The sequence below is a fragment of the Periplaneta americana genome, chromosome 4 (assembly GCF_040183065.1).
Source record: "Periplaneta americana isolate PAMFEO1 chromosome 4, P.americana_PAMFEO1_priV1, whole genome shotgun sequence".
Lineage (NCBI taxonomy): Eukaryota > Metazoa > Arthropoda > Insecta > Blattodea > Blattidae > Periplaneta > Periplaneta americana.
This window is the reverse complement of record NC_091120.1, coordinates 47,699,085-47,726,980: the sequence shown is the minus strand read 5'-3', so window position 1 is coordinate 47,726,980 and position 27,896 is coordinate 47,699,085. Positions and strand designations below refer to the sequence as shown.

The 27,896-nt window shown below is 34.9% G+C and overlaps 1 protein-coding gene across 1 annotated transcript in view; it reads left to right on the top strand.

Moving 5' to 3' along the window:
- The window catches only part of dos (daughter of sevenless), a 167,145-nt gene that overhangs the window by 129,698 nt on the left and 9,551 nt on the right, over positions 1-27,896 (top strand). The window contains exons 2-3 of the mRNA XM_069823289.1: positions 20,270-20,398; positions 25,764-25,938. Of these exons, the coding sequence (XP_069679390.1) occupies positions 20,270-20,398; positions 25,764-25,938 (304 nt within the window). The remainder of the gene's footprint in view (positions 1-20,269; positions 20,399-25,763; positions 25,939-27,896) is intronic.

The window sequence follows — 27,896 nt, the reverse complement described above, 5'->3', positions numbered from 1 at the left end:
CCAACAAAAAGTTACTAGATTTGTAATCAGAAATTTTAAAAAAGAATTCTTCGATGAAAAACAATTTTGACAGCTCTTTAAATTCCACGCCCCCGTCCAGTCTTAATTTAAAAAGTGTAAACATACGAGTATTTGTAATCAGAATTGAGCTGAATCCATTTGGGGTATGAAAATATAAATTCTGAATAAGTGAAATAGCTAAAAAAAAATTTGGAAAAATTTTCATAATTTTCAGTGGAGTCTTCCCTTAAATACTGAAAACCACACCTTTGTTTGTTCATTCCGTAGACCTCACTTTGAACTGTTATGAAATTTAATAAATAGAAGGGCCCAATATCTGTTTATTTATTAGAAGTACAAAAGAACATGCCAACAACCATAAGAAACCGGAAATAGGTCAAACTCATAAAATGCATTAGCTTTTTATTTTGGTTTACAACCCTCAACAAGCGCCAAATGTTTCCTGGGGGAGTGCTTATCGAAAAGTGAAATCATAGTATATCTTAAAAACCTTACGTGATACGAAGAAAAGAAATGCATTTTCTGATTCAGCGCACACACAACCATAAGGGATACATTGTTTTAAGTCGGAGCAAAATTCTTGTTGTTCAGTGTTGTCACACTTGAAAAGAACATAAAATAAAGAAATGCTTGTTTGAAAAATAAATAAAAATGGAAATATTCTTCTAGAGAAAAAGTCACTAATATTGCTTAACATATTCAGGGCATACAGTAGGATTAAATAAAATTACTTTTATTCCAAGTTCACCATTACGAAGATCATTCAGAAGAGTTTCATGGTACACTCCAACATCTCCATACTCGCTAATGTTTTTTTTATATTTAGGCTATTTATTCATTCATTCATACACACAGAGTGAAAAGTAATTAAACCGACAAACTCCAGGAGATTGTATGGGACAATTTATTGTGATGTGAGGCACTATTTAACGCCAAAATCACTGCAAAAGATGTTCAAAAATACCTCCATTGACGTGTACACAAAGGTTACATCGGCGGGAACGCGGTGAAAGACTTCAGGATGACCGTTTATTTCCCCTGCTGCAGCAAATATCCGCACCACCAGACTGCTTTAATAAAGCACTGCACTGGGTCAAGACGTACAACAAATTGTGAATTTTTAGAGTCTTCATGAACTGAATAACGCATACGCCTTCTGCCGGTTTAATAAAGCCTCTGAGGAAAATATAACATTAGAGAAAACCGTTTGTTGTGGTGTCCCATACACCTCCCGGAGTTTGTTAGTTTAATTACTTTTCGCCCTGTAGTGTTCTGCCCAAGGGCAGGTCTTTCACTGCAAACTCAGCATTCTCCAATCTTTCCTATGTCCTGTCTTCCTCTTAGTCTCCGCATATGATTCACATATCTTAATGTCGTCTATTATCTTATATCTTCTGCCCCGAACTTTTCTCCCGCTCACCATTTCTTCTAGTCCATCCTTCAGTAGGTACTGTACTCCAACCAGGAGAAAGTCTGAGGGGAATGAGATGCAGCGGGGTGATGTTGTGAATGAATGTTGATGTCATAAGGTCACACACATGGGTACACGCATCTCCATTGGCTAACTCTCAAAACACAAACGATAACACTGATACACACATATTTATACTACCCTAGTTACAAAATTAGATCACAGTTAATTTCCTGGTCTTTTAATCCCTCCATACATGAAATAACATATGCAGGAGAGCGCATGTTTTTTTTAAACTGACGTTATAACGGTAATATTATCTATCTACTTCGCTCCAATAGATGACGCCATAGTAAGCACATTCCTTTCACGGTTAATCTCCTGGTTGGAGAACAGCAGTTTCTTCTCAGCCAGTGACCCAGCCAATTCTTTTTTCTCTTCCTGATCAGTTTCAGCATTATTCTTTCTTCGCCCACTCTTTTCAATACAACTTAATTTCTTTGTGTCTGTCCATTTCACATCCTCCATTCTTCTCCATATCCACATTATGGCGTTCTAAAATAAATTTTCTAACAGTAGTAGTAGCAGCTTTTTCATAAACTGAATACTGTGCCCTATTTTCTATCTCCGAAAGTAAACCATCACTTTCACACACGATTCCATTGAGACCCTGCATCGTTCAATATCACTCGTGCTAGCCATACTGTAACTAACTCACAGAAGCTCTCTTTATGTTATATGTATTTTAGATCGCTTGTGAAGTGCTTCAATCGATGTTTGTCGATTACTCATTTCAGCATGATAATAAAGTAAAGAGCGCCTAGTAGTTAGAAAACCTTCATGATGGACTTTTTTCTTTCTCTCATGTGGTCCAATGGAGCCTATAACAAAATTTCCGACTCTATTTTACATGAGGCTAGTATGTATCACTAATGGTATATCTGCTACAGTGGCGAATGGTAGCTACTGTAGGACATTTCGTTATCACCAGTTGAGACAACTCCCCTGTGGCCATGGAACTCACATAGCTAGTCCTACCAGCCTCATTCCTATGAAATTTGCGGTAGACAAAAGACTCAGGATATATTTTCTCTAAAAGAAAAAAAAAATGTTATGTTTTATTTAACGACGCTCGCAACTGCAGCGTCGCCGGATGTGCCGGAATCTTGTCCCCCGGGAGTTCTTTTACATGCCAGTAAGTCTACTGACATGAGCCTGTCGCATTTAAGCACACTTAAATGCCATCGACCTGACCCGGGATCGAACCCGCAACCTTGGGCATAGAAGGCCAGCGCTATACCAACTCGCCAACCAGGTCGACTTCTCTAAAAGTTCTTGTAATTTTATTTAACCATTGCTATAGCATTGCCGTATTTTATCGCGTTTTCCAGGGGTGGCTTTAGGGGTAGTATAAAAAAATAAGTATATATAAATTTCAATCATAAGACATATCTGTTTTGCAAATGTTTATTTCCTATATGAATATTGAATATATTAACGTTTTCGCCTTATTGGGCATCATCAGATTGGGCATCATCAGATATAATAAATATGTAATCAGATTACATATTTATTATATCTGATGATGCCCAATAAGGCGAAAACGTTAATATATTCCATATTCATACAGCAAATAAACATTTGAAAAACAGATATGTCTTATGATTGAAATTTATATATACTTATTTTATTATATTACTAGGCATATCTGAAAATATAAAAATGAATTGTAAATTTAGGGGTAGTGCCCTCGTGCCATGGTACTGCCTAAATAAAATGTAATTAAATCTTATTTTAAACTGTACATTCAGAGCGCTATAAGATCACAACTGTTATAAAAATACGAGTTTTCCATGAAGTGATTTGAGCAGAACATCGATTTGAACTACCGCGCCATGTCAGAGATAATAGTGCCGTTCATCCTCTCATGTGCTGATGTATAGCTGTACCACGGTCGAATCTTGGCTGTACATATTATAATCTTTGTCATTCGAGCCAGCTCAGCTCTATAAAGGACATGTGCAGAAGTGTTTTGTAATTCATTCGATAGAGTTTCACGGGTGTGCAAAGGGCAGGGGGAAAGGTCTTATCCGTGCTATTCAGTTGACAATTCGATTCGAGATGGCAGCACTAAATAAGGAATATTTGTGGAGCTTTTTTTCGAAACTTAACATGGCCAATATACGAAAATGCATCTCAGAGGCCAAAAAGTAACTTTTCTGGAATGAACAAAATATGTTCTATGGCGGAATATTAAAGTTGTTTTTTTTCTTCAGTGGATTCGTGTAAATTTTTATTAAAGAAAAATTTTCGTTTATCACAGAGACACATATTTGTAGCATTTTCTAAAAATGGGCATGTTAAGTTTTGAAAAAAAAAAAAAAAAAAGCTCCTCATTTGTTCCATGCCAGGACGAACTTTCTTGCCGGCAAATACATTATTCAAAAGAGCGAGCGTAAGGAAAACAGTCCTGTATCTGACGTCATAATATAGGATGCATGCAATTGTTCTGTGTTGATGATAAACAATACCTTATGAATAAAATAAATACTCCATTATAAAATTCACTTTTCTTCGTCATATGAAGATAAACAGAAAGTAAATACATATGGAAAGACGAACTATAGATTTGAACATAAACATGGAAATAAAAAGTGTTAAAATGTTTATGCAAAAAACAAATGGATTTGTTGATGTGATATTAAAAATTCTTTCTTGTGTTTTCCTTGTGTGCTTTTTAGTTGTAACTGACATTAGTGTAAGAAAGGTGTGATGGATTTAGTTTATATCTGGTAGCAAGATCCCCCATTTTAGCCAGAAAAGTCATTGAACTCTTTGCTGAAAATTACAGGAAAATAGAATTTAAGTATAGAACAATCTATAAAACTTCAAAGTTCGGTGAATTTATTATATTATTTTATTACTATAGTCGCGACGGTGTTATTTCCGGCGTGACTCCGCCTCTTTACTTACGTCTTAGGAAGTGAAGGCTCTATAAAGTCTAGATAGGTAGTATCGTTCGCCATTTTTGTTCTTTCGTTCCCGAGCTACCATACGAGGAATCTATTTGCCACACCGTTAAACATTATCATGCCGTAGCTCCTATGATAATAAATCAAACGCACTGTAACTGAGCAAATAATTGAGCGGCAAATAACGTCTTCGTGTGCTTTCTGCGAACGCCAACGAAAGAGTCAAAATGGCGGGCGATTATATTAAGTATTTATCGAGCCTTAAGAAATGAATAACGTCTTCATAAGCGAATCACAAGACGCACACGTTTAAATGTAGCCGACCTGCAACGCGATTGGCTGCCGGAAATTAGAGCGACGGGACTTATAGGTCTATTATTATTATTATTATTATTATTATTATTATTATTATTATTATTATTATTATTATCGTTATTAGTATAAAATATTCATGATATAAGACTATACATTATGGTTACTTTTCCTTTCTAACTTGAATGTCCTGGCACTGCTTAGACAAAATGGCTTCAGCCGCCTCTCTGTTCTGATGGATAATTGAATAAATAACTATAATTATCACCGGAAAATCACTAAAGCAACACAAATTAAATTTTATAGAATAGTGTCTCTTCTAATTATAGTTTTATGCTTGCGAAACAAAACATTGTTCTAAATAAAACAAGACAAACGATGTCTATAAAGTTAATCACGCTGCAGTACCTTGTTGATATTTTAACGACGAAAAATTAAAGCGTGATTTTACGAATAGAAGAAAATCTTATTGTAAGGCGTGTGTTTGAAATATTATTAATAATGAACTGTAAATACAGAACTTTTGTATTCCTCATGTGTCATACAGAAGTTAATTCACTTGTTCCAGTCAGTAATGACTCACAAGTCAGATAAGAATTTATGTTCAACGGACTTGTATGACTTTGTCATGCAGTTATGAAATAATTCATATCGCCTATTCCTTTGACATAAAGCGATTCGCGGTTCCGGTGGCCGCGAAGGGTTCGACATATTGCCAGAGTCGTAAGATACACACTTGCGTTCTGTTTGGGAATGCTGAAATTAGTTTGGAGATTTCATGCAAGTCTTTAGCAATTTCAAGTTATGACGTTGCATTTGCGATTTACAATTTATCACAATATTTCTTATCAATATTGTTACGTCGGTAGTAATTTCCAAATCGGAAATATAAATAGGCCTACTCACATAAAACTTTATTGTGGCACTTCCGCGTAATGTGCCGAATAACTACTTACATATCCATTCCATACGTACTCGTATACAGGCTGAATCGTAAGTAATATCATTAATTTCGGGGGGTTATTCTTTGAGATATTTCAAACAAAAAAGTTTAATACAATTTTGCTCGTTTTTGCATCCTTTTCGAGATAAAAATTATTTTTTTTATGAAACATTTCGTACCGTGTTTTAGGAAAGCCATTGATTTAATCCCCAATATGCTCTGCTGATTTAAGAGAGCAGTGTATTATGATTATAAATGACTGAAAGAATTTTAGTTCTGTTCTTTAAATGTGCAGAAATTTGTTCCGAATAAATGTAACTTTCCGTTCAGCAAAGGAATTTTAAAATGTTACATTTGTTTGGAACAAAATTGCATATTTAAAGAACAAAACTAAAATTCTTTCAATAATTATCATAAGATACTTACTTACTTACTTACTTACTTACTTACTTACTGGCTTTTAAGGAACCCGGAAGTTCATTGCCGCCCAAACATAAGCCCACCATTGGTCCCTATCCTGAGCAAGATTAATCCAGTCTCTATCATCATATCCCACCTCCCTCGAAATCCATTGTAATATTATCTTCCCATCTACGTCTCGGCCTCCCCAAAGGTCTTTTCCCCTCTGGCCTCCCAACTAACACTCTATATGCATTTCTGGATTCGCCCATACGTGCTACATGCCCTGCCCATCTCAAACGTCTGGATTTAATGTTCCTAATTATGTCAGGTGAAGAATACAATACGTGCAGCTCTGCGTTGTGTAACTTTCTCCATTCTTCTGTAACTTCATCCCTTTTAGCCCCAAATATTTTCCTAAAAACCTTATTCTCAAAAACCCTCAATCTCTGTTCCTCTCTCAAAGAGGGAGTCCAAGTTTCATAGCCATACAGAACAACCGGTAATATAACTGTTTTATAAATTCTAACTTTCAGATTTTTTGACAGCAGACTAGATGACAAAAGCTTCTCAACCGAATAATTACAGGCATTTCCCATATTTATTCTGCGTTTAATTTCCTCCCGAGTGTAATTTATATTTGTTACTGTTGCTCCAAGATATTTGAATTTTTTCACTTCTTCGAAGTATAAATCTCCAACTTTTATAGTTCCATTTCGTACAATATTCTGATCACGAGACTGCCCTCTTAAATTGACTGAGCATATTGGGAATTGAACCAATGGTTTTCCAAAAACACGCTATAAATTGTTTCATATAAAATCATTTTTATCTCGAAAAGGAAGCAAAACCGAGCAAAATTATATTAAACTTTTTTGTTTCAAATATCTCAAAGAATAACCCCTGAAATGAATGATACTGCTTATGGTTCACTCTGTATACAGCTCGATTCAGCGTTAATGGCCCCTGTCCTTGGTTGTTTGGCTAGTGAGCGAGCTGTGTGTTGCGTCATAAGAAAGAAATTTAATCATAAAATGCATAGAAAGGGAAGAAGAAGAATGAAAATAATATCTATGCTCGTAGCTGAGGGACACTCATGTCAAGAAAATGTAAGTCATCATGAAATTGTTTAGTCAACAGACGTAGTGGTTAGTAACAGGATGCGTGGAAGAATATTGTGCTTTTAAGGCGACATGATAAGAAGGAAGTGTTAGGTGTTATGACTGCGCAGCCTGACCTGTGTGATCCAGCCCGCCAGTAGCAATGAGTAACTCGCCCTTAGTCTATCTACTTACTTTTTGCAGGGGCCAAAATCCCTGAATCAAGCTGTATATCATCATATTCGTTCACGTATTAAGCAGTAATTATTATCGATCACTATATTCACCGATTAGACAATTATCATCGCCACCTATATTCACGTCCACCGCTGTGGAGTAAACGGTTAGCATGCCTGAGCATGAAACAAGCGGGCCCGGGTTCAAATCCTGGTTAGGACAAGTTATTTGGCTGATGTTTTTCCGCGGTTTTCCCCTCAACTAGTCAACAGATTAAGAGCAAATGCTGGGTAACTTTCGACGCTGGACATGGACTCATTTCGCCTGGCATTATCACCTTCATTTCATTCAGACGCTAGATATCCTTAGCAGTAGGTAAAACGTCGTAAAATAAACCACTAAAAAGTACATTCACGAACGAGAGAATTTAGTAATGTTTATTTAATTAAATGCGTGTGTACTGAGAAACAATCGTAGTAGGCCCTTAATATTGATTAGGATAACTCTTAAACCCGTGATTACTTTGATGTTACAAAATAACTTTTATTTACATAACGAAATTCTTTGAGTCCGCTTTTTAGTAATGTTCTCTCTGAAATATGCAGTCTTCATATTCACCCCTTCTCTCAACATCAACTAGGAATTTTTAATAAAAAATAGGCCTACATTAGTGAAGTGTGTTTGTATCAGTGAAGTTTTATAGTTTATAGTAGTAGAACAAAGTATTTGAACAGTGAAATGTTTTTGAAGTGTTAGTGAAATCAGGATAGTATCAGTGAAATGTGTCGTAGTTCCAGTGCAGTGAGTGAGTTGACAGCGAAATGAGTGTAGTGCTGAAAGGTACTTGTGCATGTATGAACATACAGTATCATACTCGTAGGTTTTAGTTACTCGTGACTTTTAGTTCAAACTGACAGTTAAGATACAAATTAGGTTTACTTTAAATGTTACCGTAATTTAAGTGATCGTGCTTCATTTAATTTAGGATGCTTCTTGTTAATTTTATATTATTATTAATTTATTATTTATTATGTTTATTATTCATTGTCATTATGGAGTGTAATTAGTCACCATTGCCACCGGGTATTTACCCATTTGCAGTGTGAAGAAATACATTTGTTACTGTAAATGTAAATGTACTGTAAATCTTAGAATTTACCGATATAACCTAACATTTACCGTTATAGTGCGGTAAAACCTCGAAATATCTTATTAGACCTTTTGAACTTTTACCAAGAGATGTTGGTAAATCTCAGGATTTACCGATCAGTTGTGGTAAAATAGTATTAATTTAATAAAAAACCTTTACCGTTCATCGCAATTTTACATATCTCCGATTCATCTTTTTATTGTTGTTTTATGATTATTTTAAAACAAATAAAAATCACCTCAGCAATGATTGAAATAATTTGTATTTATTTTAAATTGAAGTTATTTAAATAGTCTTACATTCCAATGTGAATATAATCAAAAATATTTCATACTAAACATAGTGAAAAATATTATAGTTTTAACCACTGTCTGTTATTGTATTCCATACAAAAATTAACAAAGCCTTTACATCCCCTCAAACGGTCCAGGTCCACAAATAAAGTAAAACAAACATTATGGATGTTAATTCTTGTTACAACAAGATTGGCTCTTATGACATTTAGAATTACACAACATGAAAGATGATTTACACAAACATTTTTTTGTTGAACACTTTTTTAACAATTACACTTTTTGAACCCTTGTTCTCCAACGAAAAATAGTTTGCCAACCACTTCCCGTACACTAATTTCTTCTTTTCCTACTTCGATGCTGATAAAATTTTCTTTGTACAATGTAAATTGGTTTCTAGTGTACAATGACTTCAGTTTGTCAGCTTTGGTACAAAGTTGATAAAACTCGTCATCTTGAATATTTATGACCACTGCTATTATTGATTTTGCGTCAATTTTTGCCCGGTCTACATCCAGTACTTTGATTCTCAAATTCTGTCCGACTGAAAGTTTTGGAATTTTGTTACAAATGGCTGCTTTCATTTTCTTCGCTTGCATTTCAAGAACTTCTTTGGCAGCCTTTCGGAACCGCTTCACTTTATCGATCCTGCAAATATGTCTGAATCTGCACAACGGAGGCAGGATTCTTCGTTCTGGATTCTTCGATCTAGTTTTTACCAGCTTGTATCGGTAAATCCTGAGATTTACCAACATTTCTTGGTAAAAGTTCAAAATGTATGTGTTACTGTAAATGTACGAAGACCGGTAAATCTTAGAATTTACCGGTATATCCTAATATTTACCGTTATAGTGCGGTAAAACCCCAAAATATCTTATTAGATGCATACATTTTGATCTTTTACCAAGAAATGTTGATAAATCTCAGGATTTACCGATGCGAGCTGGTGAAAGCTAGATCGAAGAATCCAGAACGAAGAATCCCGCCTTCGTTGTGCAGATTCAGACATGTTTGCAAGGGTGAAGCGGTTCCCAGAGGCTGCCAAAGAAGTTCTTGAAATACAAGCGAAGAAAATGGAAGCAGCCACTTGTAACAAAATTCCAAAACTTTCAGTCGGATAGAATGTGAGAATCAAAGTACCGGATGCAAAAATTGACGCAAAATCTATAATAGCAGTGATCATAAATATTTAAGATGAGTTTTATCAACTTGGTACCAAAGCTGGCAAACAGAAGTCATTGTACTCTAGGAACCAATTTATATTGTGTAAAGAAAATTTTATCAGCATTGGAGAATTAGGAAAAGAAGGAATTAGTGTACGGGAAGTGGTTGGACAACTATCTTTCATTGGAGGACAAGGGTTCAAAAAGTGTAAATGTTTAAAAAGTGCTCAACAAAAAAGTGCTTTATAATGTTTTACTTTATTTGTGGATTTAGACTGTTTGAGGAGATGTAAAGGCTTTGTTAATTTTTATATGAAATACTATAACAGACGGCTGTTAAAATTATAATATTTTTCACTATTTTTAACAAAGAATATTGTATGTTATACTCGCATTAGAATTAAATAACTTAAATTAAAAATAAATAAAAATTATTTCAGTCATTGAATGAGAGTAAATGCGCACAAATGTGCATAAGGTGAGTATATTAGTCTGAGCAAAACTTATTAAGCGATGAACGTCTTTCGGCGCACTTTTCGACGTGGTATCGTTCACATTTCAGTCATTGCTGAGGTGATTTTTATTTATATTTTTAAATAGATTCTAAAACAACAATAAAATATGAATTGGAAATAGATTTGTAGAAGTGCGAAGAACGGCAAATCTTAGTAAGGATTCGTTTTACTTCTTTAATATGATTTTACCACAGCTGATCGGTAAGTCCTGAGATTTACCAACATCTCTTGGTAAAAGTTCAACATGTATACATCTATTTTGGGGTTTTACCGCACTATAACGGTAAATATTAGGTTATACCGGTAAATTCTAAGATTTACCGGTCTTCGTACATTTACAGTAATATATGAATCTAATAAGATATTTTCGGGTTTTACCGCACTATAACGGTAAATGTTAGGTTATACCGGTAAATTCTAAGATTTACCGGTCTTCGTACATTTACAGTAACATATGAATCTAATAAGATATTTTGGGGTTTTACCGCATTGTAAATGTTAGGTTATACCGGTAAATTCTAAGATTTACCGGTCTTCGTACATTTACAGTAACATACAGTATGAATCTAATAAGATATTTTGGGGTTTTACCGCACTATAACGATAAATGTTAGGTTATACCGGTAAATTCTAAGATTTACCGGTCTTCGTACATTTACAGTAATATATGAATCTAATAAGATATTTTGGGATTTTACCGCACTATAACGGTAAATGTTAGGTTATACCGGTAAATTCTAAGATTTACCGGTCTTCGTACATTTACAGTAACATATGAATCTAATAAGATATTTTGGGGCTTTACCGCACTATAACGGTAAATGTTAGGTTATACCGGTAAATTCTAAGATTTACCGGTCTTCGTACATTTACAGTAACATATGAATCTAATAAGATATTTTGGGGCTTTACCGCACTATAACGGTAAATGTTAGGTTATACCGGTAAATTCTAAGATTTACCGGTCTTCGTACATTTACAGTAATATATGAATCTAATAAGATATTTTGAGGCTTTGCCGCACTATAACGGTAAATGTTAGGTTATACCGGTAAATTCTAACATTTACCGGTCTTCGTACATTTACGGTAACACATACATTATAAACCGTATGTGACTTTCTTTTTCTGACACTTCTCGAAGAGTTGTGATCTGCGCCTGTACCGGGATCCTGTCGAGATGTGATACATTTTCAGACGAACACATGATGGAATTGCCACAATATGTTGGCGCGACGTCGGGTTTCCAAATAACACAACAGTGGACATTACATCACATTGACAATGGACAAACATCCATGCCCTGGGCAGAATTCAGACCTACAGCCAGCATATGGCCTTAAAGCTGAGCACTGTACACGATGCTTATGCCGCACCTTTCTCATCATAAAACTAAAGCAACATGCACTGTAATTCTATATTAACAATATATTATTTATGAGGTACGTTTATAACTTTTAACATGCATTGTATCACGAAGTAAACTGATACGAAGTTTAATATCCATACTCCTCGATTACAGTAAAACGAAATTAACAGAGGAAAATAACTTTTTTATGGCGTTATGTGTATTTATTTCATTGTTTAATACGGGCATTATGTCCATTGTGTGGAAGGTTCATTCACATCCCGCCAAGCTCATATCTTAAGATCTGGAGGCAGATTGAAATTACAGAGTCTCTGCAGAGGAGGTACGTAGCTACTCTTCAAACAGCACTTCCTGCTGATCCTATTAGTAAGCTGCTTGTATTTTCTTGTGATTAAAACGTAATCCTATAAACATAGAGTTAGAAATTGTCGGCTGAGTTGTATTTAACTTGTCTTGTTCCAAGAGCGCAGCTCCATTTACAGAACCTAACTGGTTTTTGTTTTTAATCTCTTTGAATGTGCCAGTCAGTAAACACAGAAATATAGTCTGTGTGTAGGCCTATACTGTATAACAGGTCTATAATATAAAATCTTTATGCTGTACTTATGTCCATAGAATTCTGTTCTGTGGACAAATATAGAGGGTGAACCGAAAGTAATGTCATTAATTTCAAGAGGTTATTCTTTGAGATATTTCAAACAAAAAGTTCAATACAATATTTTGCTCGTTTTTGCTTCTTTTTCGAGAAAAAAGAATTGTTTTATATGAAACATTTTATAGCGTGTTTTAGGAAAGCCATCGATTGAATGGTGCACAAGAATACTTCAGTTGTAACAAAGGTTTTGCTAAGCATTTTCCCATCAAATTTATTTACGAATAGAATATTTTTATAGTCGCGACGCTGTTATTCCCGGCGTGGCTCTTCCTCTTCCTCTTTGCTTACGTCTTAGGAAGTCAAGGCTCTATAAAGTCTAGGTAGGTAGTATCGTTCGCCATTTTTGTTCTTTCGTTGCCGAGCTACCAGACGAGGGATCTATTTGCCACACCGTTAAACATTATCATGTCGTAGCTCCTATGATAATAAATCAAACGCACTGTAATTCAGCAAATAACGTCCTCGTATGCTTTCTGCGAACGCCAACGAAAGAGCCAATATAGCGGGCGATTATATATTAAGTATTTATCCAGCCTTAGGAAATGCTTTACCTCTTCATCAGCGAATCACAAGACGCACACGTTTAAATTTAGCCGACCTGCAACGTGATTGGCTGCCGGAAATTAGAGTGACGGGACTATAGTAATAATTATAAAATGTAGAGGTCGGGTGTGACAGCTCCGGAAAAATCGCTGATAGAACTGAAATTAAATTATGGTTTATTTAACGACGCTCGCAACTGCCGAGGTTATATCAGCGTCGCCGGTGTGCCGGAATTTTGTCCCGCAGGAGTTCTTTTATATGTCAGTAAATCTACTTACAAGAGCCTGTCGCATTCAAGCACATTCGAATTTTTTTCCCTTAATTATTACCTTCAATATTACATTGTCTAAAATTGTTTATTAATGAAAATATATTTCCTGAAGGAATAGGTAAAAGATCCTAGACTATGTTGTTGATATAGGTCTTTAAAACATTCCAGTAAAAGGATCATGCAGATATCTAATTAATTCTATATTTTATTATGTAAATTCTTTACGGTTGTAAAAAATTATGCAACTTTGATATTATTTTATAGGTAATTATTAGCCATTTTAATATTCTGAATAATGTTTTATAAAGTGCAATGTATGTGTATTAAGCATGAAAAGTTATGTTCATTTAGCTTTTATAGTAGCAGAGATATAAAAAAATGAATTTTACTAAATTTCTGCAGGCCAATTGTGTACTTCCCCCTTAATCCAGATACTCTTCATGTTTTATTTCCTTCCCTGAAGCATCTGTAAATGGTTGTGACGTCACAGTATACATTCAGCTTTATGCAGGCACAGCCATCTGGAACTACGTAGGTTCAGAAATCAAAATACACTTGCCATCTTATTGTTGTATTGACGGAATTTCATGAAGATGCAATCCTGTAATCTACCACAGATATTCATGGAATGTTCTACTACACGACCACTTTACCCCAGACCTACGTAGGGTAAGGTTGCCTATATCGCACCACTTTAGCATTTATAATTTTTATTGAACAATACAGTTTTTATTTTCTGCATTCCTTTACAGAGATACATTCCCAGAACATTTTCCTTTCATGTAAAAAGGAATCCTTGAAATTGATTTAATATTTAATTAAAATGACATTTTCAAAACACTTGTCAGTGGTGCCATGTAGGCAACTAGTTTCCTAAATAGCACTTGCGGTTTCTTAAATCGCACCTCTTTATCTGCAGGGAACAGGATGAAGGGAAGCTTTTAATATTGAACATATTGAACAGTATTTAATATGAATAATGTAATAAATGCAAATTACAAGTTTATTGAAATTAATGAAAGAAAGTAACGCATCTTCAAATGAAATTGAAAAAAATAGAGCATAAATTACCTAACATTTAAACTTCCTGAATGCGTTTCCCCCCCCCCCCCATGTGCTTCATCAGGCAGTTCAGACTGTAAACTGCGTCACCTTTTCTCCGCGATTATCCCGAAGCCACCTAAGAACTGCTTCATGATATAGCTGTCTGAAATGGTTTGAAGATAGAAATATCTAAAGGCTGGGCCTATGAGTATTATGACGAGGAAGCTGACACAGGAGCACACCATTTTCCCGAGATAATCTAGCTTCTAAATTTTTGGAATGGGTCGTATAGCTGGACAAACAGAAGCAGCACTTTTTTCTATGGCAGGTTTGAGTGTCATAACGATCCTGGAGGAGCACCAGCTGATGATGTAGGATGCACTGTTTGATGTTTTAAAAATCATCATGGGTGGGACAAAATAACTGGTGCACTTGTACAACACACAATTGTTGTATTAACGCCCTTTTCACCACTTGATATTGCACTCACCTGATGCATTCCTCGTTCAGTTAAAATTTTGGGGTCTTTTTTTGTACGGCTAGAATTGCTACAGTTGCTCATATCGCACCGGTGCGAATTAGGCACCTATAAAGTGGTGCGAATTGAGAAATTACGTCATAACTTATTATTTCCTTCATTCTAGCCTATAATCACCCCATGTTCGAAAATCCTACTAAATTAAATGTTATTTAATATTTATTTAAACCAATAACATCTTAAGATTATGGATTCCTTTGCATACAAATCCGTTATTTAGTTACAAAATGTTAGCTAAATATACATCCACCTGAGCGATTATATTAGATACACTATCACCACGCTGCTGACACAAAGAAGTGGCAGAAATCAAGTGACATGGTGGAAATTCATATGGTAGATTGTAACAATACCACTAGATGCCACACTACTACAGTAACTTATTTTAAATTGGCAGTGGTGCCATTTAGGAAGCGGTGCGATTTATGCTACTCTACCCTATATTCCGGGCTTGTCGAATGTTGTAGGCCATAGAACAAACATGGGATTAATTTTCAGTATGGAGACCTGAGCTAAAATCCCACTAAATCAAACGGAAAAACTAAGGTCTTCAATTTTTCTTACGGTTATTAAAAAATGTCACTTTTTGATACACTTACGAGTATGTCTAGCTTTCCTTTCCTCTGTTCCAACACGTTCGACAATCTCATTGCCTTCCCAGCGGACTTGCGAAGACCTGTAAGAAAAGATGCACATGAAGACCATTAACTGACAAGTGCAATTTTGTTGTTTTTGTAGTACAGCTTGTTAAGATGTTATTTTTGTATCAGGGAAATGTGATGTGTGACTCATGTTGACCTCTGACCTACAAATTTGGTTGTAAATAATTTATTATCCACTATGAAACGAAAGTTATGTGTACAGTCATACTGTAAGATAACATTTAACGTATCTATTATCGTCTAATGGCTCTGGTCATTATAGTGCCCTAGAATGAGTAATGAATTGTGGACACTGAAATTCTCTTATTAAATATTATTTCGTTTCATTCATATTATTATAAATAGTGATCTAATTACTCGCATACACAAAATTAACATAGGTCGAGATTGTGACCAGTGACAAATTAAAAGATGCCGACGACGACGACGACGATGATGATGATGATGATGGTAATAAATTAACTTTGTGTTTTGATGCAGAAGGCAATGACACACTAGACGATTAGAGCATTGGCTTTCCATGCTAGGCTAAGATTTCGAATCCCACTGAGTCCAAGTGGAGTTTGTGTTGCACAAAGACGGTATTGGGGAAGCTGTATTCCAATAATAATAATAATAATAATAATAATAATAATAATAATAATAATAATAATACTTACTTACCGGCTTTTAAGGAACCTCACATAAGCCCGCCATTGGTCCCTATCCTGAGCAAGATTAATCCAGTCTCTATCATCATATCCCACCTCCCTCAAAACCATTTTAATATTATCTTCCCATCTACGTCTAGGATTCCCCAAAGGTCTTTTTCTCTCAGGCCTCCCAACTAACACTCTATATACATTTCTGGATTCGCCCATACGTGCTACATGCCCTGCCCATCTCAAACGTCTGGATTTAATGTTCCTAATTTTGTCTGGTGAAGAATACAATGCGTGCAGTTCTGTGTTGTGTCACTTTCTCCATTCTCCTGTAACTTCATCCCTCTTAGCCCCAAATATTTTCCTAAGCACCTTATTCTCAAACACCCTTAACCTATGTTCCTCTCTCAGAGTGAGAGTCCAAGTTTCACAACCATAAAGAACAACCGATAATATAACTGTTTTATGAATTCCAACTTTCAGATTTTTTGACAGCAGACTGGATGATAAAAGCTTCTCAACCGAATAATAACAGGCATTTCCCATATTTATTCTGTGTTTAATTCCCTCCCGAATATCATTTATATTTGTTACTGTTTCTCCAAGATATTTGAACTTCTCCACCTCTTCAAAAGATAAATTTCCAATTTTTATATTTCCATTTCGTACAATATTCTGGTCACGAGACATAATCATATACTTAGTCTTTTCGGGATTTACTTCCAAACCTATCTCTTTACTTGCTTCCAGTAAAATTCCCGTGTTTTCCCTAATTGTTTGTGAATTGTCTCCTAACATATTCACGTCATCCGCATAGTCAAGCAGCTGATGTAACCCGTTCAATTCCAAACCCTCTCTGTTTATGGACCGGGACCGGGACTAGCAGTAATATATTACAAAACCACAATAATGGCATTTCAAGAATCTTTCCGTTTACTATGTAATTAATGTTACTTAATTTCATTAAAGGAAGAGTTTCGTCATTTAATAATTAGTGTTAAATTGTAACAAAACGTTTCGAGATGCATGAGTAACAGCCAGAAGAGGTGTGTCGTGAAAAACAAGTCATAATATGAGCCTTGTTGTCAGCATCTTGGAGCACAATACCACATTACACATTGGACAGTTTTTGGGCTCATGTTCGGTGCCCGTGGCACGATCCCACGAGAAACTTTAAATCAACTTAAACAATTTAAAATTTCTGATGCAACGATTGATGCCATAGGATCTCATGTGTTAAAATCATCCTTAGCTATAATTAGTAATCATTTTTACCCAAGAAACTTTTATTGTAAATGATTTCCTATGTTTTCGTATCATTTATCTTAATGCTTTTTTTTTCTTTCAAGTTGTCACACACGCAGGGCTCAGTTCTTGGACCGGTACTTTTTTTATTATATATAAATGATCTCCCAGATCATATACCTTTTGCTAAGACGGTTTTGTTTGCTGATGATACAAATATGCTATTTAACTCTAGCGAGTTGCAAAGTACAGTCAATGGCCACTTCCAAAACTGGCTTCAGCAAAATAAGTTACAACGGAATATTAGTAAGACTGTTTACATACTCTTTAACAATAGCAGCGATCAAAATTCTACTCCTATCAAAATAAATGATAACGACATAATGGAAGTTAAAAATACAAAATTTCTAGGCATCTGGATCGACTCTACTTTAACCTGGAACTATCATGTTGAGAAAACTATAGAAAAATTGAACCGCTATGTATATGCTTTCAGAATTTTAAACAGAACAACCTCTAATGAAGTTCTCAGATCTATGTATTTTGGCTATGTACATTCCCAGATTCAGTATGGCATACCATTATGGGGCGCAACAAGCAAAATTACGGAAATTTTTAAGCTACAGAAGAAAATTATAAAAATTATGAAACAAGCACCTATAAGGTCGCAGAGTAAATAAATTTTTAGGGAATTCAAAATTCTGCCAGTACCTTGTATATACGTTCTAGAAACAGTGTCCTTCATTCATAAAAACAAAGCAAAATTCAAATTGAATTCAGACTACCACATGTATCAAACAAGAACATCAAGTCATATCCATTTGTCCACTCATAGAATAACCACAAGTCTTAAAAGTATTTTACATAGAGGTATAAATATGTATAATAAAATTCCAAGCTCCATAATAAGTAGTAAACAAAAGAAGTTTAAAAGCATAGTCAACAGGTTGCTGCTGCATCATATGCCATATACTGTAGAAGAATTTATGTCTTTAGACCTTGCGGAAAGTGCCTACTAATGTGTAATTGTATCATGTCAGCAGATGTCCTGCAATAACAAAGCTACAAATTCATAAATATGTTCATAGTATAATCAGAAACTAGATTAAGACTTAGAAATAAGATTGACGAAGCCATGATTTGTAAAGATCTTTATGGTGAATAAATTACTATTACTATTACAATTGGTTTTAATGATTATTCTTTATGAATTGATTAGTAGGCCTATCTATCGAACTCTTATTTAGGGCGGCTTTTGTTAATACAAATTTATCTATTATGGGAGAATACAACATAAACAGAACTAGTATGAACACATACAAAGAACGGACTGTAACAGGCTTCCGAAATGGCTATTATACAGTAAAACCTCGATAATCCGGACCCCGGTAAGCCGGACTTCGCTTAATTCGGATAGGCAAAAAAAAAAAAAAACGATGAGTTTAGAAAAATTGAAGAACCTTATTTTAAGACGTACTTTTATACATTAGGCAAAAGAGTGTATTTAGGCCTATGCCCTTTAAATACACCATAATAAACGTATTTTGTTGCTATAAACGGAGTTTTAATGCACTTTCTACTGTTCTTGTAGGTTATTTCAGTTAATCCGAATGTTCGTTAAACCGGTCAACTTACCCCACCAATTTGTCCGGATTAACGAGGTTTTACTGTATTATAATGTATTATAATTTACAAAGAGGATTATATACATTAAATAAAATATTAAAAGATTTTGGGATGGAAATTTCAGCACAAAAATCAAAAGTAATGACATTTTTAGGACAAGACCCAGTCAGAAGTAAGATAATACACAATAACCAATGCCTCGAACAAGTACAAAATTTCAATTATCTAGGTTGTGAAATATCTTATCAAAATGAAAAAGATGTGAACAAGAAAATTACCAAATTTACACAAATTCTAGGAATAATAAACAATACATTAAAAGCTAAATTAGTACAAAAATCTACAGGAATAAAAAAATATATATAATATACTAGCATTACCCTCCCTTTTATACGGAAGCGAGATTTGGACATTAAAGAAAAAATACATGAACAGAATCAAAGCAACGGAAATGAAATTTTTCAGGAGGACAGCAGGATATACTCTTTTAGACCGAAAAAGAAATGAAGAAATTTTGGAACAATTAGAAGTAGAGTCAGTAGAAGAAAAAATCAGCAGATACAAATTAAATTGGCTAGATCATGTAAGAAGAATGGAAAATTCAAGAATCCAAAAATTATGATGCAGTATAAACCTAAAGGACATCGTCGACCAGGAAGACCTTTTAGAAGACTGCTAGATGGGGCCGGAACAGGTCTAAAGAGGCCTAATTCGTGAAGGATTATGATGATGATGATGATGATGATGATGATGATGATGATGATCGTGCAAGAAAAATAAGTGTTTGAAAACCTAAGACACTATGGATGAAAGACACTATCTCTTGAAGTCGAAACAGGTCTAACCCATGCAGCTGAAGAAGAAGTTGTATATTCTGCATCTCATGGAAACTTAACTAGCTATTTTAGTTTGCAGACGCAAGATAAATAACTTGAACTAATGTGACGAAGCATATAAATAAATACTTTTCTTCTGCATCTGCAAACTTCTACACCTCTTCTAAAGTTAGAGAAACATTAAAAAGTAGAATAATTAAATATAAAACAGTGTAATTAATCACTCTGAAAACTAAAGAACCCACTTGTGTGACAGCATTAAGCTCTGTTGTGGCAGATGCTGTGTACTGACATTTTGGGACTTTATTTATGGAGTCTACAAAAAAAGCGTAAAATTAATTATGTTAGGTTTCATGAAATAACAGAAGTTTTTGTTTGTTGCAGAGGTGGCGCAAAAGGTGGTTTGTACTGCGACATTCTGGTGAGCTGCCCGGTCAGTATTTCCTGGAGTACTACACCGACCGAAACTGCAGGAAGCTCAAAGGGAAAATTGACTTAGATCAGTGTGAACAGGTAAATTTATGCTGTGTTCTTGTTTGAATAACAGTGTTTTGATGGTGGAGTGAATAGAGTTGAATATGTAAACTGCAGTGCATAGCTTACATTCCGAATTTTGTTTGTATTCTACTAGTAAAAATAATCCAGAGGAAGGAAAATATAGAGGCATGTAGTAAGGCAGAAATGTAAACACAGCTGGGGTTAGAAACCTGAGAGGAAAGGTCAAAAGGCGAAAGTGGAGTTAATATCGTAAATGGTGAATTGATTCTGCATAGTAATTTAGGAATTAAGGAACGTCAGAAATGAACTTGTACGTGTAAATTTGTTCTGTTATTTCATACTACAGTTCACACCCGTGGAGTAACAACGCGTCTGGCCGCGAAACCAGGTGGCCCGGGTTCGATTCCCGATCGGGACAAGTTATCTGGTTCCGGATTTTTCGGGGTTTTCCCTCAACCCTATATGAGCAAATACTGGGTAACTATAGGTGCTGGACCCCGGAATCATTTCACCGGCATTATCACCTTCATCTCTTACGGCCAAATAACCTAAGATGTTGATAAAGCGTCGTAAAATAACCTACTTCAAAAATTTCATACTACAGTAATTAATAGGATCGTTAATAAATAATATGCTTTAATAATTTTCCTAGTTTATTGGCCAGCTTGGATCTAAGTTTGGATCTAAGTTGATACTTCTGCACGTAAGACTTCTGAAAATATACTGTACATGATGCAGTGAGTCATATCAGAAAATTCAGTTCTCTCTATCAAGAGGAAACCACTGAATATCATAGGTGATGTTTTTGTGTATTTGACCTTTCACATATAACCCTCTCTGTATACTTTAGCTGTTTATCTATCTTGGCCTTTTCTGTTCTATATGAATATATGCGTGATATGGATACAACTCGAGCATCATACGTGTAATACAAGAAGTTTAGCTACTGCTTAAATTACAAATATCTATCAGATTCAGGATCTTCCACTGCGACAGAGGTTACTGTCACTCCACACCAATATAGTTTGCTCATTCCTATGTTAAAATCGGTTGCACTTTGAAGAGAACAACCGCCAGGATCGCCACCCGTCCGCCGTAAACGAACACGAGATGGCAGTACAGTCGCTAATGCAATTCAAATGGGAGTTATGACGTGACTCCTTATGTAACAACTAGATGGCAGTACAGTAAACCTGACAAAAGTTGTTACCATCAAAGCCTATAACGCAGAGCAATCTGGGTATATATGATCTAGGTTTTCACCCATAATAAGAGTCTATATCAGTAGTATTCAATTTTTTTTGCTAGTGTGTCACCAAAATATTTTTTTAACCCTTTACCCCCAAATTGCATTGTAATTATAGTGTAAGAAATAATAAAAGACTGATGTATGCAAAATAAACTATTATTATTATTATTATTATTATTATTATTATTATTATTATTATTATTATGTCCCGTGCCGTGGCGTCGCGGTCTAAGGCATCCTGTCTAGGACTCGCGTTACGGAATGCGCGCTGGTTCGAGTCCTCATGGGGGAAGAAATTTTCTCATGAAATTTCGGCCAGTGTATGGGACCGATGCCCACCCAGCATCGTGATGCACTTGGGGAGCTACGATAGGTAGCGAAATGCGATTGCGAATGCCAGCTATAACGGCTGGGGGGATCATCGTGCTAACCACACGATACCTCCATTCTGGTTGGATGATCGTCCACCTCTGCTTCGACATGTGGGCGTGAGGTCAGCAGCCGGCTGGTCTGTCTAGGCCCTTCACGGGCTGTAGCGCCACGGATTATTATTATTATTACTATTATTATTATTATTATTATTATTATTATTATTATTATTATTATTATTATTATTATGGGGAAAGTTACACAACGCAGAACTGCACGCATTGTTTTCTTCACCTGACATAATTAGCAACATTAAATCCAGATGTTTGAGATGGGCAAGGCATATAGCACGTATGGGCGAATCCAGAAATGCATATAAAGTGTTAGTTGGGAGACCGGAGGGAAAAAGATCATTGGGGAGGCCAAGACGTAGATGGGAGGATAATATTATAATGGATTTGAGGGAGGTAGGATATGATAGAGACTGGATTAATCTTGTGCAGGATAGGGACCGATGGTGGGCTTATGTGAGGGCGGCAATGAACCTGCGGGTTCCTTAAAGCCGTTTGTGAGTAAGGAAGTAATTATTATTATTATTATTAATTACACTAATTGACGCAATAATTTCTCATCTTTCATAATTATGAACATTAAATCCAGACGTTTGAGATGGGTAGGGCATGTAGCACATATGGATGAATCCAGAAATGCATATAGAGTGTTAGTTGAGAGACCTGAGGGAAAACGATCTTTGAGAAGACCGAGACTTAGATGGAGGATAATATTAAAATGGATTTGAGGGATTTGGAATATGATAGTAGGGACTGGATTAATCTTACATAGGATAAGGGCCGATGCGAGAACGACAGTGAACCTGCGGGTTCGTTAAAAGCCATTTAAGTAAGTATACAAAATTTACTGGTTAATAGGGTAGGATTTTGATGAAATTGCATCTTTTTTCTTGTAAGCCAGAAACATAGCTGCTTTAGTATTTATATGTTATGTGATAAACTGAGTGTTTTAAGACACATTTGTTAGGGAATTTTTTTGCATTTTTGCCTGTTTGAACTCATAAGAGCGTCTTTTGTTTTATTTGGACATTTTTTAGGCATTTTCATTTAATTTTTTCCATGAATCCCCACTATTAATATAAAATAATGTTGATTTCCTTTGATATTTTGTCTACATATTTTGTCCATTAATACCCATTATTTTTAATTGGTTATTTCACGACGCTGTATCAACTACGAGGTTATTTAGCGTCGATGGAATTGGTGATAGCGATATATTTGGAGAGATGAAGCCGAGGATTCGCCATAGATTACCTGACATTTGTCTTACGGTTGAGAAAACCTTCGGAAAAAACCCAATTAGATAATCAGCCCAAGTGGGAATCGAACCCGCGACCGAGCGCAACTCCGGATCGGCAGGCAAGCACCTTAACCGACCAAGCTATGCTGGTGGCTAATACCGATTATTTTGTATAATATTTTAATCGTTTTTCTACACAAATATTGCCATTTTAACGTAGTACACTCCAACCACACCTTCAATATAGACTCCTCTATCCCTGCTAATTCAGGATAAGACTTGTGGTGGACTACGTGGAAACTACATCAGGTAAAATAATTAATGAAAGTGTACCATTTAGAAAAAAATATGTAAAATTAAATAAACTTAAATGTTGGTACTAGAATTTAATTTAATTACTAGTCTAAATATGAAGTAGTACAAAACCTCTTTTCCTACTAAGCCAATTATGTAAGAACAATTTTTAGGGCATTTTTAAAAGCACTTTTTAAAGATTTTTAGGTCATAAATACATTGTTTTAGGACATTTTTTTCATGATATATAGGTCATCAAAATCCTAGCCCTACTGATTAAAAGTCAGTCATCAGCATAGCTCTGTATATGACATTCACTTTGTACAACCCACATGAAATGGGTATTCGTGAACTGTAATCACGTAATAATAATTAACACATAAGCCTATCTTTAAATCGCAAATGCTCAGACACTGATGAAGACTGAAATATAAACTTACAAGCAAACATTCTGATAGGGGCAGATAAAAAAGTTAATTTTTTTCTTTCACCATATTAATAATGTCAATAGAAGTGCTTATACAAATTTTGACCATTCGACCGCAATTACGAGGCCGTCCAGAAAGTGATTTTCCCTGGGGTTATTTACAGAATAAAAGCACAATTGCATGGAAAGATTTATTGAAACAGATAAGCAATTGTTGCGCTACTTGTCAACATATCCCTCACTGGAATTTAGACATTTGTCATACCATGGGATCAATTTTTGTATCCCTGTGTCATAGAAGTCAGCCGCCTGGGATCGGAACCAGCGTTTGACAGCCGTCTGCACCTCTCTGTCGATCCCATGACATAACAAATGTCCCAGTTCCGGTGGGGAATATGTTGAAAAATAGCTCTACAATTGCTATGTCTCCCAATAAATTTTTCCATTGAAATTTTTTTTCATTCTGTTAACGGCCCCTGGCCAAAATTTATATGAGCACTGCTTTTGACATTATTAACATGGTGAAAGAATTTTTTTTTTATCTGTCCTCATCAGAATGTTTTCTTGTTATAACAATATAGTAGAATTTTGAGAACATCAAATATTAATATCGTTAAATTAATTAAGTTCATTCAGCAGGGCTCCAGAGAGGAGAGAAATTGTACCTGACGTAAGTAAACTATTGTTAAACAATAATTAGAAACCCAGTTAAGACAGATCCAGAACAAAAACTGAATATAAATAATTGATTAAATGGCGATCTTACTCGCATTAATTATGTACGCATGTGTGGCTTACAGCCGTTTCGGTGCTACTTGACACCATCCTCAGAGCCTTCTGTGTCTCGGCGTCATCTCAACTTCGCTGCCTGTTGTGTGGGTGCGTTCGTGTGATGAAGAATTGAGTCAAATAGTTTGTGTGTTCTGAAATTGATCTGTGTGTTGAGAATTTGATTAGGGTGTGTTTTAGTGTGTCTGTATATTTCATATTGTTCTAGTGTGTTGAGTTCTTGGTTTTTGGATTGTATGTATAGGATACTTACATAGGATGCTTACATAATTAACACGAGTAAGACCGCCATTTAATCAATTATTTATATTCAAGTGTTAAAAGTAGTGTACGAAAGATTCAACATGAAAAACTGAATGTTAACTGTGAAAGTCATTTAGTCCTATATCGAATCTACATAAAGATTAATTTTTGGTCCTACAGAATATATCTGTTGTGATAACAATGATCATTAGAGGAGACAAATTTGATCCTGTGCTGTGAATTGAACTTCGGCGTAGCTCAGTGGTTAGAGCACTTAGTACATAGAATCAAGGACCCGGGTTCGATCCTCGGCGCCGGAGCGAATTTTTCTCCTCTAATAATCATTGTTACCTATATCGAATGTCAACCAATATTTTGCTCGTGCTATTTTTCCAAAAAGAAGTGCTATTTTCCTTTATATGTTGCATGACTGAAATTAAATTAATAAATGGGATGCAATTGCTCTTATCTGTATGTTAGCTCTCATGTGCTGTCACTTTCTATATGTTTACTTTGTGATCTTAGTAATAAATTCTGACCTCTTGTCTTTCGCAGATTATAGCGAGATAAGGAAACTGTTTATGTAGTCTTCAATGATTCATACGAATTAAGCTTAACTGTTTATACTTTATCTCTCATGACATTCCAACAAATTACATAGCAACATACAGAACTTTGATTCATTTTTATTCACTCAGGTTGATGCTGGTCTAAGGTTCGAGAATCGCAAGCAAAAGTACCAGCATATGTTTGATGTGAAAACACCGAAGAGAGTTTACTATTTGGCTGCAGAGTCAGAAGAGGACATGAACAAATGGGTTGAATATGTCTGTCACGTGTGTGGGCTGAAGGCCTATAAAGACGAGGAAGATGGTAAGTACAGACGCCAATTCGTATTTAAAATTATGTGATATAGTTTTTCCTTGTAGGTCTAAAGTGTATAAAGTATTTGGTAATTGAACATATGTATAAATTCTATTTTATTGAGCTAGAATTTAAATTACCACATGCAATAATAGAAGATGATGAGTGCATAAAAGTTGTATTTTAGCATCTTATTTTATTTCATATTCTTAAGCTAAAATTATATAAAACATCATCATGAATATAGTGCTAAAAAGATTATGGGGCTAGTTCGAAAATGTTTTGTTCTTTTTAATGAATTTTTGACAGTTATGTTGTTTTTTTCAATTTGACAATGAGTTAATTAATGTTATTGCATGTTCCACAATGTTTAAGCAATATTTTTATCACACTACTAACAACAGTATATTATGAAACTAATTTATAATGTTATACTTTATTGTACGAGTTAATGTTTAGAGAATGAGCAAATAATTTTGACGAATTCAATAATTAGGCCTATGTAACATTATAAATGTGTTTTATATTCTGGTTTTTTGTACACCAAGCTTAATGAAACAACTAGTTAAGAAATAATATATCAAATAAAAACTTTTGTACGATCGTGTTTCTTGTTGTATTTACAGCTATTGTTGTTAGGCCTTGAAAAGTTAGAATTCCAACACAGACACTTGTTGCTAGGGAAATCATTCTTCATAAAATGAAACTATGCTGAAATAGATCCATTACAGTGCACTTATTGTTACTTAGTTACCATTACAGTATAGTTTTGCGAAGGCTTTGAAATAGTATTGCTCTAAATTTTCAATGAAACATATATTGTATTTGCAAAAAATGTTGTATAATACACGTTTTTGAAGTGCATTACAAAATCTCGGAAATTGAAAAACTCGCTCTACTCATTTCCTTGCACTATTGTGATATACTATAGTTTGATATCATGGTCTACGAAGAAAGGGGTTGCTATGACATCAGTGATGCATTAAAAAATATTGTTGCATGGCAAATTGTTTCATAATGTTAATTTTATGGCACAAGTTATACTGTCATAATAGAAGTTATGATTTTTTAGTTGACATGGTTATATTCTATGGCACTGGTACAATAATGTGGCATATTGTGAACGATTTTGACTAATAAAAAAGACTGGGGGATTGTGGAGGATATCTAACTCGCGATTTTGAGAGAGAAAAAATTGGCAAAAAGTACTGTCTTTTTATCAAGAGCAAAATGTTTGAAGAACGAGGATTGTAAATATAATTAAATTATTATTGATAAACTTACCGGAAAATGTTCAAATATTGCATGAAACCTGACTAAAAACCCGTGAAACAGGTGACGAGCTGGAGGTTTGAATAGTGTTTTAGAAGAATAAAAATAAGGGACAAGTGTAAGCAGCACATAAATAACATACTGTAGCAGTGAAAAACGTGAATTATTATTGGAAATGAAAGTAAAAACGAAATATAATCTAAAAAAAAAAAGAAAGTATTTTTAAGAACTGAAGGAACATGTCGACACACACAGACACATGCTGGGCAGCATATGTAACTGAAATGTACTAAAATAAATTAAATAATTAACCTAACCTAAAACAACTGTTTCCATCTGCAGCATAATTAATTAATGCTATTTATTAACTGTGGTCGGTGAAAAATATAGCACAATACTGTTTCATAAATCCATTTTGAATCTTGCGTACACTACTTTTAACACTTGAATATAATTAATTGATTAACTAGTGGACTTACTCATGTTAATTATGTAAGATTTGTGCGGCTTACAGCTGTTTCAGTGCTTCACGCACCATCCTCAGAGCCTATAACACGAGTAAGTTCACTAGTTAATCAATTAATTGTTTCGTAAAATTGACAATGGAAGGCGAGCAGGGCAACAGTCTAGTAAGCAGAAAGTATTTGAGTGAGACGTCTTTCACAGTAGTCAAAAACTGTTTACAATGCATATGT